This window comes from Heterodontus francisci, chromosome 14 (assembly GCF_036365525.1).
Source record: "Heterodontus francisci isolate sHetFra1 chromosome 14, sHetFra1.hap1, whole genome shotgun sequence".
NCBI classification, from domain to species: domain Eukaryota; kingdom Metazoa; phylum Chordata; class Chondrichthyes; order Heterodontiformes; family Heterodontidae; genus Heterodontus; species Heterodontus francisci.
Window position 1 is genome coordinate 34,304,145 of NC_090384.1, and position 15,093 is coordinate 34,319,237.

General features: G+C 42.6%; 1 protein-coding gene across 4 annotated transcripts in view; it reads left to right on the forward strand.

Moving 5' to 3' along the window:
* The first annotated feature begins 4,602 nt into the window (after positions 1–4,602).
* Positions 4,603–15,093, forward strand: part of b4galnt4a (beta-1,4-N-acetyl-galactosaminyl transferase 4a) — a 973,366-nt gene continuing 962,875 nt past the window's right edge. For all 4 annotated transcript variants that reach the window (XR_010976333.1, XM_068045982.1, XM_068045983.1 and 1 more), the window contains exon 1: positions 4,603–5,130. Coding sequence is in view for 3 of the 4 variants with exons in the window: in XM_068045982.1 (XP_067902083.1) it covers positions 4,980–5,130 (151 nt within the window). In the remaining variant the exon portion in view is untranslated. The remainder of the gene's footprint in view (positions 5,131–15,093) is intronic.

The window sequence follows — 15,093 nt, forward strand, 5'->3', positions numbered from 1 at the left end:
GAGCATGGCACTCGGCTCCGTATCGGTCTGACAATGATTCGCTTTTGGTCAGGAGCCGCATCGCTCGCCGGTACCGGCAGGTGTCACACAAAACCGACAGCAACATAAACTGCAGCTTTCAGCTTCACTTCTCTCTTGTCAGTTGCGCTTGTTTGGAGGAATCACAATGATAGAAGGGCAGGTTTGCAACGCAAAGCAACTCTAGCTCGCACAACTGACTCAAGTAGAAAGGCCTCCTTGTATATATGTGTGGAATAGTGGGCTGGGTGAGTGAGAATAGTCAGTTCAGTGAATGAGAATAGTGAGCTGGCTAAATGAGAATCGTGAGCTGGGTGAGTGAGATTAGTGGGTTCAGTAAGTGAGAATAGTGAACTGGGTGAGTGAGATTAGTAGGTTCAGTACCTTCCTCACTATAGAGGATAAAAGTAACATCCCAGAAATAGCTGTAAATCAGGAAATGGAAGGGAGGAAGTAACTCAAGAAAATTACAACCACCAGGGAAGTGGAACTGAGCAAATTGTTGGAGCTGCGGGCTGACAAATCCCCGGGTCCTGATGATCTTCATTTTAGGGTCCTAAAAGAAGTGGCTAGTGAGATAGCTGATGTGTTGGTTTTAATTTTCCAGAATTCCCTAGATTCAGGGAAGGTTCCATTAGATTGGAAAATAGCAAATGTAACTCCTTTGTTCAAAAAGGGAAGGAGATACAAAGCAGGAAACTATAGGCCAGTTAGCTTAACATCTGTCTTTGGCAAAATGTTAGAGATTATTATTAAATATGTTATAGCAGGGCACTTAGAAAAATTCAAGGTAATCTGGCAGAGTCAACATGTTTTGTGAACGAGAAATCAAGTCTAACCAATTTGTTGGAGTTATTTGAAGAAGTAACATGTGCAGTTGATAAAGGGGATGTACTGTACTTAGATTTCCAGAAGGCATTTGATAAAGTGCCACATCAAAGGTTATTGTGGAAAATAAAAGCCCATGGTGTAGGGGGTAACATATTGGCATGGATAGAAGATTGGCTAGCTAACAGGAAACAGAGAGTAGGTGTAAATGGGTCTTTTTCTGGTTATCGAGATGTAACAAGTGGTGTGCCACAGGAACAATGCCTCAACACTTTACAATTTATATAAATGTCTTGGATGAAGGGACCGAAGGTATGGTTGCTAAATTTGCTGATGACACAAAGATAGGCAGGAAAGTAAGTTGTGAGGAGAACATAAGGAAGCTACAAAGGGATATGGATAGATTATAGTCATTTGGTAGCCAGAACTTGAATATTGCTGAAAACTGAGACATTTTGTCGAAGCATTTCGTCTTGCACTCATCAGCACAATCACAGGAATACCAATACCATAAACTGGTGCATTCTCCATGGCAATGCCTCTACAAATCAGAGTCCACTTGCCAACCAATCAGCACTCTCCTCATAAAATATAAATTTATTGTTTCCCTTACATTGGTATTCTTGCAAATTGTCCTGATGAGTGCAAGATGAAAAGCTTCGACAAAATGTCTCTGTTTTCAGCAATATAGATAGGTTAAGTGAATGGGCAAAGATCTGGCAAATGGAGTATAATGTGGGAAAATGTGAAGTTGTTCATTTTGCCAGAAAGAATAAAAAAGAAGCATATTATCTAAATGGTGAGACACTGCAGAGCTCTGAGATGCAGAGGAATCTGGGTGTCCTAGTGCAATAATGCAAAAGATTAGTATGCAAGTACAGCAAGTAATTAGGAAATTAATGGAATGTTATCATTTATTGTGAGGGGAATTGAATACAAAAGTAGGAAAGTTATGCTTCAGTTATACAGGGCATTAGTTAGACCACATCTGGAGTACTGTATACAGTATTTGTCTCCTTATTTAAAGAAAGATGTAATTGCGTTGGAAGCCGTTCAGAGAAGGTTCACTAGACTAATACCTAGAATGGGTGGGTTGTCTTATGAGGAAAGGTTAGACAGGTTAGGCTTGTATCCACTGGAGTTTAGCAGAGTAAGAGGCGACATGATTGAAACATATAAGATCCTGAGGGATCTTGACAGAGTGGATGTGGAAAGGATGTTTTCTCTTGTGAGAGAATCTAGAACTCGGGGTCACTGTTTAAAAATAAGGGGTTGCCCATTTAAGACAGAGATGAGGAGAAATTTTGTGAGTCTTTGGAACTCTCTTCCTCAAAAGGTGGTGGAAGCAGAGTCTTTGAATATTTCTAAGGCAGAGGTGGATAGATTCTTGATAAGCAAGGGGGTGAAAGGTTATTGTGGGTAGGTGGGAATGCGGAGTCCCCGTTGCAATCAGATCAGCCACGCTCTGTTGAACGGCGGAGCAGGCTTGAGGGGCCGAATGGCCTATTCCTGCTCCTTATTCATGTGTTTGGTATATATGAATAGTGAACTGGGTGAGTGAGAACAGTGGGCTCGGTGACTGGAAGCGTGTCATATCTTCTCACTGTTGATATCGATTCTCCAGCTCCGCTTACTGAAGTATTGCGAAGGAAAGCAGATTTCAGGATCTGGGACTGTACAGTTGGATTTACCCTAAGACTACTTTAGGAATCAAGGTGCAATAGACTACAGACCCTCAATTTATTGCTCATTAATATAGGCGGAAATAATGCGGAGATTTTGTACAGTAACATTTACATAGTGCCTTTTAACGACCAAGCAAGACATTTTTCCGTGGTGCAGATTGCTGAGCTCCACTTTCAAATATTGTACAGTCATTATGTGGGCTCAATAGCAAGCCGCCCATGGATTATTTATTAGTATCAGTTTTGGGGGCACTGGATTTCTCATTCTGTAGTTCGGCCAAGAGAACGATAGTTCCAGCAGGGTTGTCAACAACCAGGAGTTGATGGGAGTGTGATTCATGCCACATGGCTGTACCCATTTAGACACACTACGGGCTTTTTCACATCTTACACGAAAATAGGTGATATATCCGCTCCAATATGAGCGAGTATTGCTCATGGGGTGTAACTAAAGTTTGCTGCATTCGTATCACTGTGATATCCTAAGGCAAAACAGCCAGAACCTTGTCAAAAAGCTTTTGAAACCTATGATAAAAGCAAAATACTGCAGATGCTGTAAGTCTGAAATAAGAACAAGAAATGCTGGGCTGAGACCTGCTGAGTATTTCCAGCATTTCTTGTTTTTATTTTTGAAACCTAAGTATTTGTTTGCAATTCTACGGTATTACTTATTAGATTATTTTGTGCGCTTTAATGTAAACACAAGAACTGAAGAGAGAAACACTAATGAAACACAATTCATTTAATTAATATTCTCTATAAAAACTTCCCACGATTCATCCACTATTAAAGTTGGACCGTGGACAGGTGCTGATCTGTGCTCTGATTCCATAAGCAGGACATAAAAATTCTGAGCTCAAACTTTAATAAGTTCCATCACTCATGCTGTTCTTGGCAGGTTTTCTGAAGGAAGTGTTGTAGGAGTTTTACATTTTTAAATTTAAAGTATTGTTTTAAAAACTGGCATTCACAACTAATTATCCCAAATACAGTTACAGCTATTACTAGGTTTGTTTCCACAACAGGAAGGCTGACTGGGTTCGATATGCTTTTTTAGAAGTTAGCCGTTCAGTGGGTAGCACTCTGATCTGAATCAAAAGTTTGTGGATTCAGGTCCTGAGAACAAAAAAACTAGTCTGATATTCCAGTGTATGACTGGGGGAGGGCTGCACTGTCGGAGGTGCCATCTTTCAGATGAGACCTTAAACTTCTCTGTCAGGTAGACGTAAAAGATCGCATGGCATTATTTGGAAGAAGAGCAAGGGAGTTATCCCCCATGTCCTGCCAATATTTATCCATCAATTAACATCACAAAAACAGATTATTATGACATTGCTGTTTGTGGAAGCTGGCTGCTGTCTTTCCTACATTTCAACAAAGACTGCACTTTAAAAGTACTTGATTGGCTTTAACGTACTTTGGGGACGTCCAGTGATGTGAAAGGCGCTCTCTAAATGTAAGTATTTTTTCAAAAAAAAGTAAATGCATATTCACATTTTATAAACCCGGAATGAGCAAAAAACCCTGCCGCAGTTAGAAACGCGTGGGCAGTTTGTTTAAGCTTGTAAACTTTTGTTTTTTCTTACAAATACCGAATTCCCCTCCGAGCCTGATGAATGCTTGTATTGTCCTCGGACTTACCCTGATATTTTAACACTGGCTCATGGGGAGTTTATTTTCATAATAACAAAAATATCAGTTACGGAAAGAAACACTTTGAGCACAATTCAGCATATTATTATGTTTCTACTGATTTTAAATGTCGCTTTAAAAGTAAATATTTTTTCTCCTTCAAAGCAGGTAAATGAGTCAATACTTTATGACTGTGTCCCCCTATGTGGTGCAATGGTACAATCCGGTAGGTCGCTGTCACCGTGCTGAAGTGCAGCGCGAGCTGAACACGACCTAACCTGCTGGCACCTACTGCTCCCGCCTTTCTTCAACTTCTATTGGTCCAAATCCCTGCCAACAGGCAATTTCTAGCGTATTATTGGCTGTTAGCGGCGTGACTCAGAGCAGCCGGCTCTTCCCTTGGACCGGAGCGTTCTCTAGGTTTGGTTGAGCTGTGGTGGGAGTGTGCCGCTGCTTGGCGTGCAGGAAGGAGAGTCTGAGCTGTGCAGTGGGAAGGAGTCGGTGTTTCAGCGTGTGGCTGACACCGGAGGGCAGCGTGCTGGCAAGTTGCAGTACACCGTGATAGGAAGCATGCAGCCCGGCTTGTAATTGACTTGTCGATCTGCCTTTGACTGAATGACAGGGCGGGCATCGCTTTGAAGATGTGGCGGCGCCTTTGAGGGGTGTGTGAGGGTGCGCAGGGGGAGATCTCTCGGTGCTATTGGCGGCGTCTGGATCTCCCTCTCGGTCTCTTTGTGTGTGTCTCTCGCTCGTCCTCCCCACTGGCAGTGCAGAGGGAGATGGGCTCGCGGCGGCGGCTGCTACCCCACTGAAAGGATGTGGCGCTTCCCTCTCAAGAAGATCCGCAAACAGTTCAAACTGCTGCTGCTGCTCGTCCTGCTCACCTTCGGCATCTGGTTCACATACCTGCACATCGCGGTGCTCAAGAGTGGTCGAGCGCTGAAGCTGCATCTAGCCTACGGACGCGGTGAGTTCTCTGTTTGTAAATACATTGACTAAATAAATAAACAAACTAATAATAAGCCTCACACTAAGCTACTGTGCTGAAACCTTGAACTACTGCTGGCTGGAAGTCGAACTTCAACATGACAGCTACAAGTGAAAAGTAACTGCGTGGTTGCTTATTTAGTTCCTCTGAAATATACCAATGGGATTGGGTTTGCCAGACTGCATACTGCTAAAAGTTGTGACAGTATTTCTAATTATAATTGTGAGTTAAGTGTAAAACCTTTTCCGGAATGTTGCTTAAAGCTGAACTTGTTTTAAGTTTCTCTTTTAAAAACTTTGGAGGCTTCCGAGGACCTGATGACATTTGGACACTTGTTCAAATGCAATTTAACGTCAGGGATATGAAAATTGTATGTGCGTGTGCCTAAAGCAAGCCGAAGGGAAGGAGAGTGCAATATTTGCTATCATCAAGAGTAGTGTAACACCAACATATTTCTTTTCAATTGTCATATTGATTTGACGTGTTGGGAAAGATTGCGTCCAAACTGTGGCATCGACTGTGACTGGATCCCGCCAGAAACAACATAGCAGTAATGTTAACTAATTAGCAACGTTTGGGACGCGACGAATTAATACTGAGAAAAATACCCTGGTTCCCTTCGCATTTTTAAAGCTCTTCAGAAGAGGAGGGGTAGAAGGATGGTCTGGTGATTAAAATAGAATACGGAATGCTTTCCACACCTTATTTGCAGGCAATTCGTAATGTATATTCTGGTCTGACGGAAAACTCATACATTTGAATTTATGTATGAATGTCAGGCTCGAGAGATAGTAAGATTTAAAATATTTTATTAATCACAGAAAAAAGTAAAAGGCTGCTGTGACTTTGTGTGTCTGGGGGAATAAAGTTGCGCCTGTCTAAAAATAATATTGTAATATCTTTACTTCTGTTAAAGTGAGTGATCTTTACAGCATCGTGCAATTTGCTGTTGGTTTTTTTTTGTCCGTGTTTCAACGTTTTCAGTTAGTCTCCAATCCCCTCCCCATGCTCTCTTGAAATGGGGACTCATGTCAGATATCATTTGGGGACTCAGGTTGGGCATTGTCCCACAGGCAGTAACAGCCCGCTCGTTGATAGCTGTGTGAACCAGTTATTCTTCATGCGTGAAACAATGTACGCAGACTATTTTACTGTGGTACCATGGAAGGAAGGAAGATAACATCCAAGCCCAGGCTAATCCTGTCCTCAATTTACCTATATTTTTAGCAGGGGTCACTAGATAGTGCTAAGGAGCAGGATCCTCCCACCGTGGCACTGAGGCCCACTATAGCCCCTAATGAAGCTGAAATCAGCTAAACAGCACAAACGAGGGATCCAACCTGGGACTTTGCTGTTCTGAAAGACTCAGCTACACCCAGATACATTTGTCGGCTATTGAGTGTCTTTCAACTTTTAAAGTTTACCTAGCTGATCTCCTGTGGCATTGCCCATCAGACGTCTTTTGACAGTGAATTTCCCTCAGCGCACACATGAACTTGCAACGATAGATCTGAGGCCTACAACTTCTGAAGCTCCAACTAGTGGCAGAAGCCTGCAGTTGCAGGTATGATTATGTATCAGTGAATGGTGATGCCCAAATACGGAGTGTGTGCCATACAGAGCAAATTTGATATATTGTAGTTATGAAATTTAGTAAATTGAAAATTTGTATCTTTTATTTGTCCGAGATGCACTTTTAAAAATTCTTGCTTCACTTTTTAGCATCTGATCGCAATTTGTGGCAAAATTTCTCATGCATAGTTTTGTATGCTTTCTAAATTCAGAGCATAGTGGTGATACAGAGTAATAAAACTTCAAATATTTGGGGACCTGAGCAGTCCTGTGAATTCTGAGCCTTGCCTTTTAACCTCTGGCTTAGAATTCAGCCCTGTATTACTCTGTATCAACACTATTCTCTGAATTTAGAAAGCATACAAAACTATGCATGGGGAAAAAGGGTGGTGGAAGCGGAGACAATCAATGACTTCAAAAGGAAATTGGATGGCCACTTGAAGGAAATAAACTTGCATGAGCTACTGGGATCGAGTGGGACAGACTAGATAGCTCCGTGCAGAGCCGGCATGGACTCAATGGGCCGAATGGCCTCCTCCTGTGCTGTAAATGACTCCATGATTCGAGGTCAGACTGGGTAAGGCCGGAAGGTTGACTTTCCTAAAGGACATTAGTGAACCAGGTGGGGGTTTATGACAATCCAACAGCTTCATGGTCATTTTTACTGATACCAATATTTTATTTTCAGATTTTAACCTCTGCCACCCCCCCCCCCCCCACCCTAGAATAAATGGTAACTATCAGCGTTGGTTCAGTCTTGCTGTTATAGCAAAATTTCCTCCACTTACTACACTAATTGCAAGTTTGTTCTGTAACATACAGCTTTATTAAAATTCATTCTATCTATTTTGCCTCTACTTGTTCTTATTGCTGCCATATGTTTCCCAAACTTGCCATTTGCTCACATTATTTTAAATTTCCCATCATGTCTGGGTCCTCAGACTCACTTACCTCTGTTTGCTTCCAATTCTTAATAAACATTTCCAGCCTGTTCTGCTACTTGGTCTGTAATAATTTCCCCTTTAAGCAGTTTTACTGTATTGGCTCTCACTGTTTAATGCTCATCCTGGATTACACAGTTATAACAGAATCACAGAATTGTTGCAGTGTAGAAGGAGGCCATTCGGCCCCTCGTGTCTGCACCGGCTCTCTGAGTGAGCAATTCACCTCATCCCATTCCCCTGCCTTCTCCCCGGTACCCTGCACATTCTTCCATTTCAGATAACAGTCTAATTCCCTTTTGAAAGCCTCAACTGAACCTGACTCCACCACACTCTCAGGCAGTGCATTCCAGAACTTAACCACTCGCTGCGTGAAAACGTCTTTCCTCATGTCGCTTTTGCTTCTTTTGCCATACACTTTAAATCTTTGCCGTCTCATTCTCGATTCTTTCATGAGTGGGAACATTTTTCCCTATCCACTCTGTCCAGACCCTTCATGATTTTGAATACCTCCACTAAATTGCCTCTCAGCCTTCTCTTCTCCAAGGAAAACAGTCCCAACTTCTCCAATCTATCTTCATAACTGAAGTTCCTCCTTCCTGGAACCATTCTTGTGAATCTTTTCTGTACTCTCTCCAATGCCTTCAGATCTTTCCTAAAGTGCGGCGCCCAGAACTGGACACAATACTCCAGCTGAGGACGAGCTAGTGTCTTACAAAAGTTCAACATAACCTCTTTGCTCTTGTGCTCTATGCCCCTATTAATAAAGGTTAGGATACCGTATTGTTACGACCAGGTGAGAAAGGTGTCTCTCAGCCTTCACCTGGTCTTACCGTAACAGGGTTTAATTTTAAACACATCTCGTTTTTAGCTCCCCCTTAGTGAATCCTTGTTCACCGCTTTCCAATTATAAGGCAAAGAAACCAGCACAAACAGGCTTTCTTATATTAAAGAAGAAAAGTTGAAATTTACTAAACTTTAACTCTAATTCGGTTGCCGCCTACAGATGCATGACGTGCCCGCGGTAGCATGCACACGCGGTACACACATGCAAATAGAGACAGAAAAGAGCAGAAGAAAAATAATAAAGTGCAAACTTTAAGGCAATATCTGAAGAGTTTTTGTATTGGTTTTTCGAGCTCACTGTAGAGTCCTTGATTGTAGGTAGATCTTGCTTTTGTTGTGGCCCAGTATTCTTTTTAAACCTTGTTCACTGTAGGAAACTTTTCTCTCTGGGGGTCATGTGTCTTCAGTGGATTCAGAGGCTTGTGAGAAAGAGATGGGAGCAGGCAGGAGAAATTTTCTCAGTCCAGGAGCAAATTGATACTCTCGGTTCAAACTGTACAATTCAGAAACCCCTCAGGTTGCCAAGTAGGTTAGTTATGTGACTAACTGGTCTGACCACAAGGTACATTGTAGGTTAAATGTGTCAGGGAATGATCCTTTGTCCTTCCAATCACCATCTGTTAATATGCAAATGTATTTTCCAGCCACGGCTAATCTGTATAACAAGTCCTTTCTTCACTCCAGTAATAGTTTAAAATCAATGTTCATAACAAAGTTACTGTGCCTCATTCTTGGCAGGTATGGGCCCAGTGGAATGAGATGCGATTTGCGAAAAGTGCTTTTCATTAAAAGGGTCGAGAGAAAATATAAGATACAGGGAAAAACATACATTTCTCTCATTCATTCACAAATCCTGAATCTTATTAAAATCGCCCCTTTTTTGGCATCCCAATAAACATGTGGTTCTTTTTTGGGGAAGCTTCTCTTCCATTTGCTCATTTCCATGGCTGCCTATGGTCTTTGTTCCTGCTGAGGTCATCTTTTTTCAGGAGAGTCAGCAGTGGGCGGATCTATCCTGAATTCTCTTTCATTTCTCTCCAGTACTTCTGTGGCATCACTAACTGGTGAACCACTATCCACTCCTTGCTCTCAGGCCTCAGAGAAGAACTCCATTTCATCATCAGTACTTCTTTCTTTAAATAGTAGCAATTAGGGACTCCCTCTGCTTCATTTTCAGACTGGGCAGCCTGTGCTAACTCTCACAATACTGGGTCGGCTCGCTGAGCCTCAACTAGGGAAAATCCATTTAATGCATTCCCTGGGTCTCCTAACTTTCCAAAGAAAGTCTCAGACAGACAGACCTGGTCATCTGCCTGCAGTGCCAATTCAGTCTCCTTTGGGGGAGCTGGTTTGATCATGGCTTGATCCACTACACATTCAGGAAAACTGCAGGGATCCGTCTCCTGCCACAGCCCTGTCTCTCTGACCTCCTGCAGTCTTTCATTCACTACTGGGGAGGCTACCACCTTCACCCCCGCCAGATCATTACCTAGGAGCAGGTCAACCCCGTCCACAGGCAAACTAGGGACAATCCCTATGGTCACCAGTCCCGAAACTAGGTCGCACTCCAGGTGCACCCGGTGTACAGGTACAGGCATACACTGCCCTCCAATATCATTCACCACCATTCTGGTGTTCACTGCACTCTCTGGAGGAAAGGTCAGGCCTTTTACCAGTAAAAGGGATCTAGTCACCGTTGAGTCCCTGAAAATTACTATGGGCTTGCTTGCCCCACTTGAGGGGTATGGAGTTACTTTCCCTTCAGCCACAAATCCCTCATAACCTTCAGGAATCCTATTGCATTTTCCTGCACTTGCAGCCGTGAGATTCCTGGGTCTCACTCTTACTGCAGTTAAAGCCACACTTTGTTCTGCTGTGCTTTCCATCAGGATCCTGTCTTCACTGTGCGGGTGTGCCCTGATTAACCGACAGGTTTGCCCTTTAGTTTCCAGCAGTCAGCTTTTAAATGCCCTGCTTTATTACAGTGGAAGCACACAGGTCTCTTGCTCACAGCACCTTCCATTTTGGTTAGAGATGGGCCCCCTGTGTCTCCTGCTTTCCTTTTTCTCCCAGGACTGCTTGGGCTCCTATCACCTTCCCACCCTTTGTCCTTTTCGGATTTGTGGGGGTGACTAGGAAAAGTTCTCCCCTGGGAAAGGGACTTATAAATTAAAGCAAACTCATTGGCTGGAATGGCTGCTTGTCGGGCTCTCTGGACCACTGCTCCTCTACATGGGTCTTTATGGAGAATGGGAGAGAGTGTTTACATTCCTCTAACAGAATTACTTCTCTGAGATTCTCATAGCTGAGCTGTAGTTTAAGAGCCCTCAGCCACAGGTCAAAAGCCAGCTGCTTACTTCTTTCAAACTCCAGATAAGTTTGATTAGCTTGCTTCTTGGGGGTTCTAAACTTTTGGCGATAGGCTTTGGGTACTAATTCATATGCCCTGAGGATAGCATTTTTTGTCAGTTCATAATTTGATGAACTCTCATCTGGCAATGTGGAATAAACCTTATGGGCTTTTCCAGGTAGCTTGCTTTGCAGTAAAAAAAAGGCCTGGTCTCAGCTGGTCATTTTAGCTGCCTTGCCAGTTTCTCAAAATACACAAAAAACATTTCTACGTCTTCCTCATTGAATTTTGGAATTAGTTGAGCTAGTTTTAATAATTTTGTACCCAGCCCTGGAACTATGCTCCTCCATATTGACCATGCTTTCACTGGGGTTACTATGTCACCCCCTAGTTAACTCAAACTGCTTTAGCTCTCTTACTTCGCATTCTTTCTGAAATATTCTTTCTCTCTCTCTCCCTCCTGCCTCTCTCTTTCTTTCCCCGTCTGTCTTTTTCTTCACGTTCCTTCTGGAAGGCTCTCTCTCCCTTTCCTCCTTCTCTCTTTTTCCTCAAATTCAAGTTCCCTCTGTTCCAGTTGTATCTTTGCTAGCCATACCCTGTCGGGATCTACTTCTGACCATGTTTCTGCTTCCTCAGATTAGGGGTAAAATGGTTGGTCACTAGCCTTAGGAGTTCAGACTGTCTAGCCTTGCCACTTACAGTGATCCCACACTGCTCAGTCATTTTCCTCAACTCCTCCATAGACAGTGGTTTTAACTTATACCAAGTTACTTCACCCTGGCTTGGGGAGCTACTAGCTTCAGTTGCAGACATGTTAGTATTCAAGCACACACGACCATAAGAAAACCTGTATTGAAATCTTGCTCTTTTTTGATTGGGAACAATTTGGCTTCCCATTTCCAATTTCTCTTGTTTGTCTGTGGGTCAATCCCGGACACTAGCACCCAAATTTCTGTAATGACCAGGTGAGAAAGGTGTCTAGGGGTCCCTTTCAGCGTTCACCTGGTCTCACCGTAACAGGATTTAATTTTAAACGCACCGTGTTTTTAGCTCCCCCTTGGTGAATCCTTGTTCACCACTTTCTAATTATAAGGCAAAGAAGCCAACACAAACAGGCTTTCTTGTGTTTAGAGAAGAAAAGTTGAAATTTATTAAATTAAACTTAAATTCTAGTTTGGTTAACGCTATGGATATACAACGCACCCACGCTAGCATGCATATGCGGTACACACATGCAAAGCGAGTCAGAAAAGAGCAGAAGGAAAATAATAAAGTGCAAAAGTTTGAGGCAATATCTGAAGAGTTTTTGTTACAGTTCTTTGAGCTCACTGTACAGTCCTTGATTGTAGGTAGATCTTGCTTTTGTTGGGACCCAGTATTCTTCTTAAACCTTGTTCGCTGTAGGAGACTTTTCTCTCTTGAGGTCATGTGTCTTTGGTGGATTTAGAGGCTTGTGGGAACGAGATGGGAGCGGACAGGAGAGATCTTCTCAGTCCAGGAGCAAATCGATACTCTCAGTTCAAACTGTTTGTACAGTTCAGAAACCCCCAAGTTGCCAAGTAGGTTAGTCATGTGACTAACTGATCTGACCATGTCTTGGATTGTATCACCTTAGCAGTCTCTGGAATGCTCCTCTTACACAAATACCTGGTGGTCAAGGTCCATTGTAGGTTGAATGTATCAGGGAATGGTCCTTTGTCCTTCCAATCACCATCTGTTAATATGCAAATGTATTTTCCAGCCACGGCTGATCTGTTTAACAAGTCCTTTCTTCACTCCAGTAACAGTTTCAAATCAGTGTTCATGACAAAATTAATGTGCCTCATTCTTGGCAGGTGGGGGCCTAGCATGACAGTGCTTTATTAACTGCTCTCTCAACCTGTCCTGACACCCTCAATGACTTATGCACATCTACACCCAGGTCCCTCTGCTCTTGCACCCCCGTTAGACCTCCACCCTTTATGTTATATTGTCTCTCCATGCTCTTCCTACCAAATTGAATCACTTTACATTTCTCCACATTGAATTTCATCTGTCACTTGTCCGCCCATTCCACCAACTTATCTATGTTCTTTTGAAGTTCTACACGATCCTCCTCACTGTTCACGATTGTTCCAATTTTGTATCATCTGCAAATTTTGAAATTGTGCCCTGTACACCAAGGTCTAGGTCATTAATATATATCAGGAGCAGCAAGGGACCCAACACTGATCCCTGGGGAACTCCATTGCAAACCTTTCTCCAGCCTGAAGAACATCCATGAACCACTATTCTCTGTTTCCTGTCATTCAGCCAATTTCGTATCCATGTTTCTACTGTCCATTTTATTCCATGAGCTGTAATTTTGTTGTTGTGCAGCACTGTATCAAATGCCTTTTGGAAGTATGGAGATTTCTCTCCTTTATTTGCCAGTCTTCTCATTCTGTCTGCTTTTTACAGGTGACCTTATGTTTAATTTTTTTCACTTTCATCTGCTTTTTCTTTTCTCTTTTTGTTCCTCTTTTCTAAGGTTATTGCTGCCTTTGTTCCTGTTCAATCCTGACTGACTTTTTGTTTTGTGGCTGTCTGGTCTTAACTGACCACATTCGGATTTTAAAATCTTTACCTCTTCCCATACACCAGACATTCCAATGATATTCCCCTGCTATGGAAGGCACTGCCCGGTGCCTTGCCATAATGGTGGGGAAGGGCTGGTGCAGGGGGTGGGGTGGGGGGGGGGTGTTGCGGTCTGTGGAGGAAATCTAATTCCCCTCTTATGGTCCTTGTAGAACTAACTAGAATTGAATATTTTCAAAAAAAGGACCCGAAGGCAGCAGTGCTCAATTTGTGGAATACTGCAGGCTTGATAATGAAATTTCAATTGAACAAGGTTTACCAATTAAAAATACTTTCAGTAACAGGATGTTTAGGTGGCATCTGCCATGTGTATAACTATTAAATTTGACTTGGCAGAAGTATTGTGCTCCGAATGATCGCACGGTAGCTTCTCCTGATTGTTTCCCACACTTCTCATTGCCAGGGACATGATTTTAAGGCAGTGATTTCATCTGGCCTTTTGATTCCGATACTTTGTGTGAGCTGGTGAAACCTATTATGGGCAAAATATATGCATGGTTTCATATACAATTAATCTTTCACCAAAGACAGTGCTAAGCAAATGCATTAAATCCTTTAATTTGCTAATGTAACTGGTGAGTCCCAAAGCAAGTCTTGGCAACCAACCTAGAGAGTGAGCGAGCGAGTGTGTATGTACATAGTTAAGCTCTCATGTCATTGCAATTTCATTGCACCAATTGCAGTCTTCTGATGAAGGGGTGGGGGGCAAGGGGGTTTAGAGCGTGGGGGGAGGAGGGGGGTCAGTACTTGCACCAGGACATGCTTACACAATTCAGTCCCCATTTTAGAGTCATACATTCTGTCTTTGTCTTTTATATTTCCAGTATAAATGGCTATGTCCACATTTATAAAGGAAGCTTGTCACGCTGTAACTATTTCTTCCTGCCAGGCTGTTCAACTGCAAACGACATTATAATTAACCCCAAACTTGTTCTCCCAGAATAATCAAACACAAGGGTCCTTTGGTAGCAAGCGGGGGAGGGGGAGGGGGAGGGGAGAGGTTGATTTTATTTTCCTTCCCTAACTGAGGGATGCTGATGGCCACACAAACTGAGATTGGTTAATTCATCACAGATTTGGGATCAAACGCGGGAGGCTCATCCTCTCACTGAATAAACTTGTTGAGCCATTGAGACAAATTTTAAAGCACTGAAACATTAAAATTTCTCAAAGATCACATGTTTTTGAAAGAATTTAAAAATTCTTCTTTCCAAAATTAAAATATGTGGACCTTGCAGTTTCACTGCTGTCTTTGAGAACTGGGATCTCCGTCTTTTAAGTCAGAACTTTATGATCTTAGTTTAAGATTTTCAGCTATAAGCAGAGAAATTGCCAATTAGGCAGAGAACAATTGTACCTATTTACCCCTTTAGTATTAAATATTATATTTCACACAAAGAAAAAAAAGAGCATTAGAAATAGGAGCAGGAATAGACCATATAGTCCCTCGAGCCTGTTCCATAATTCAATATGATCATGTCTGATCTTCTGCCACAACTCCACTTTTCTGCCTGCTCCCCATATCCCTTGATTCCCTGAGAGTGATCAAAAATCTGTCTGTCCCAGCCTTGAATATATTCAATGATGGAGGATCCACAACTCCCTGGTGTAGACAAT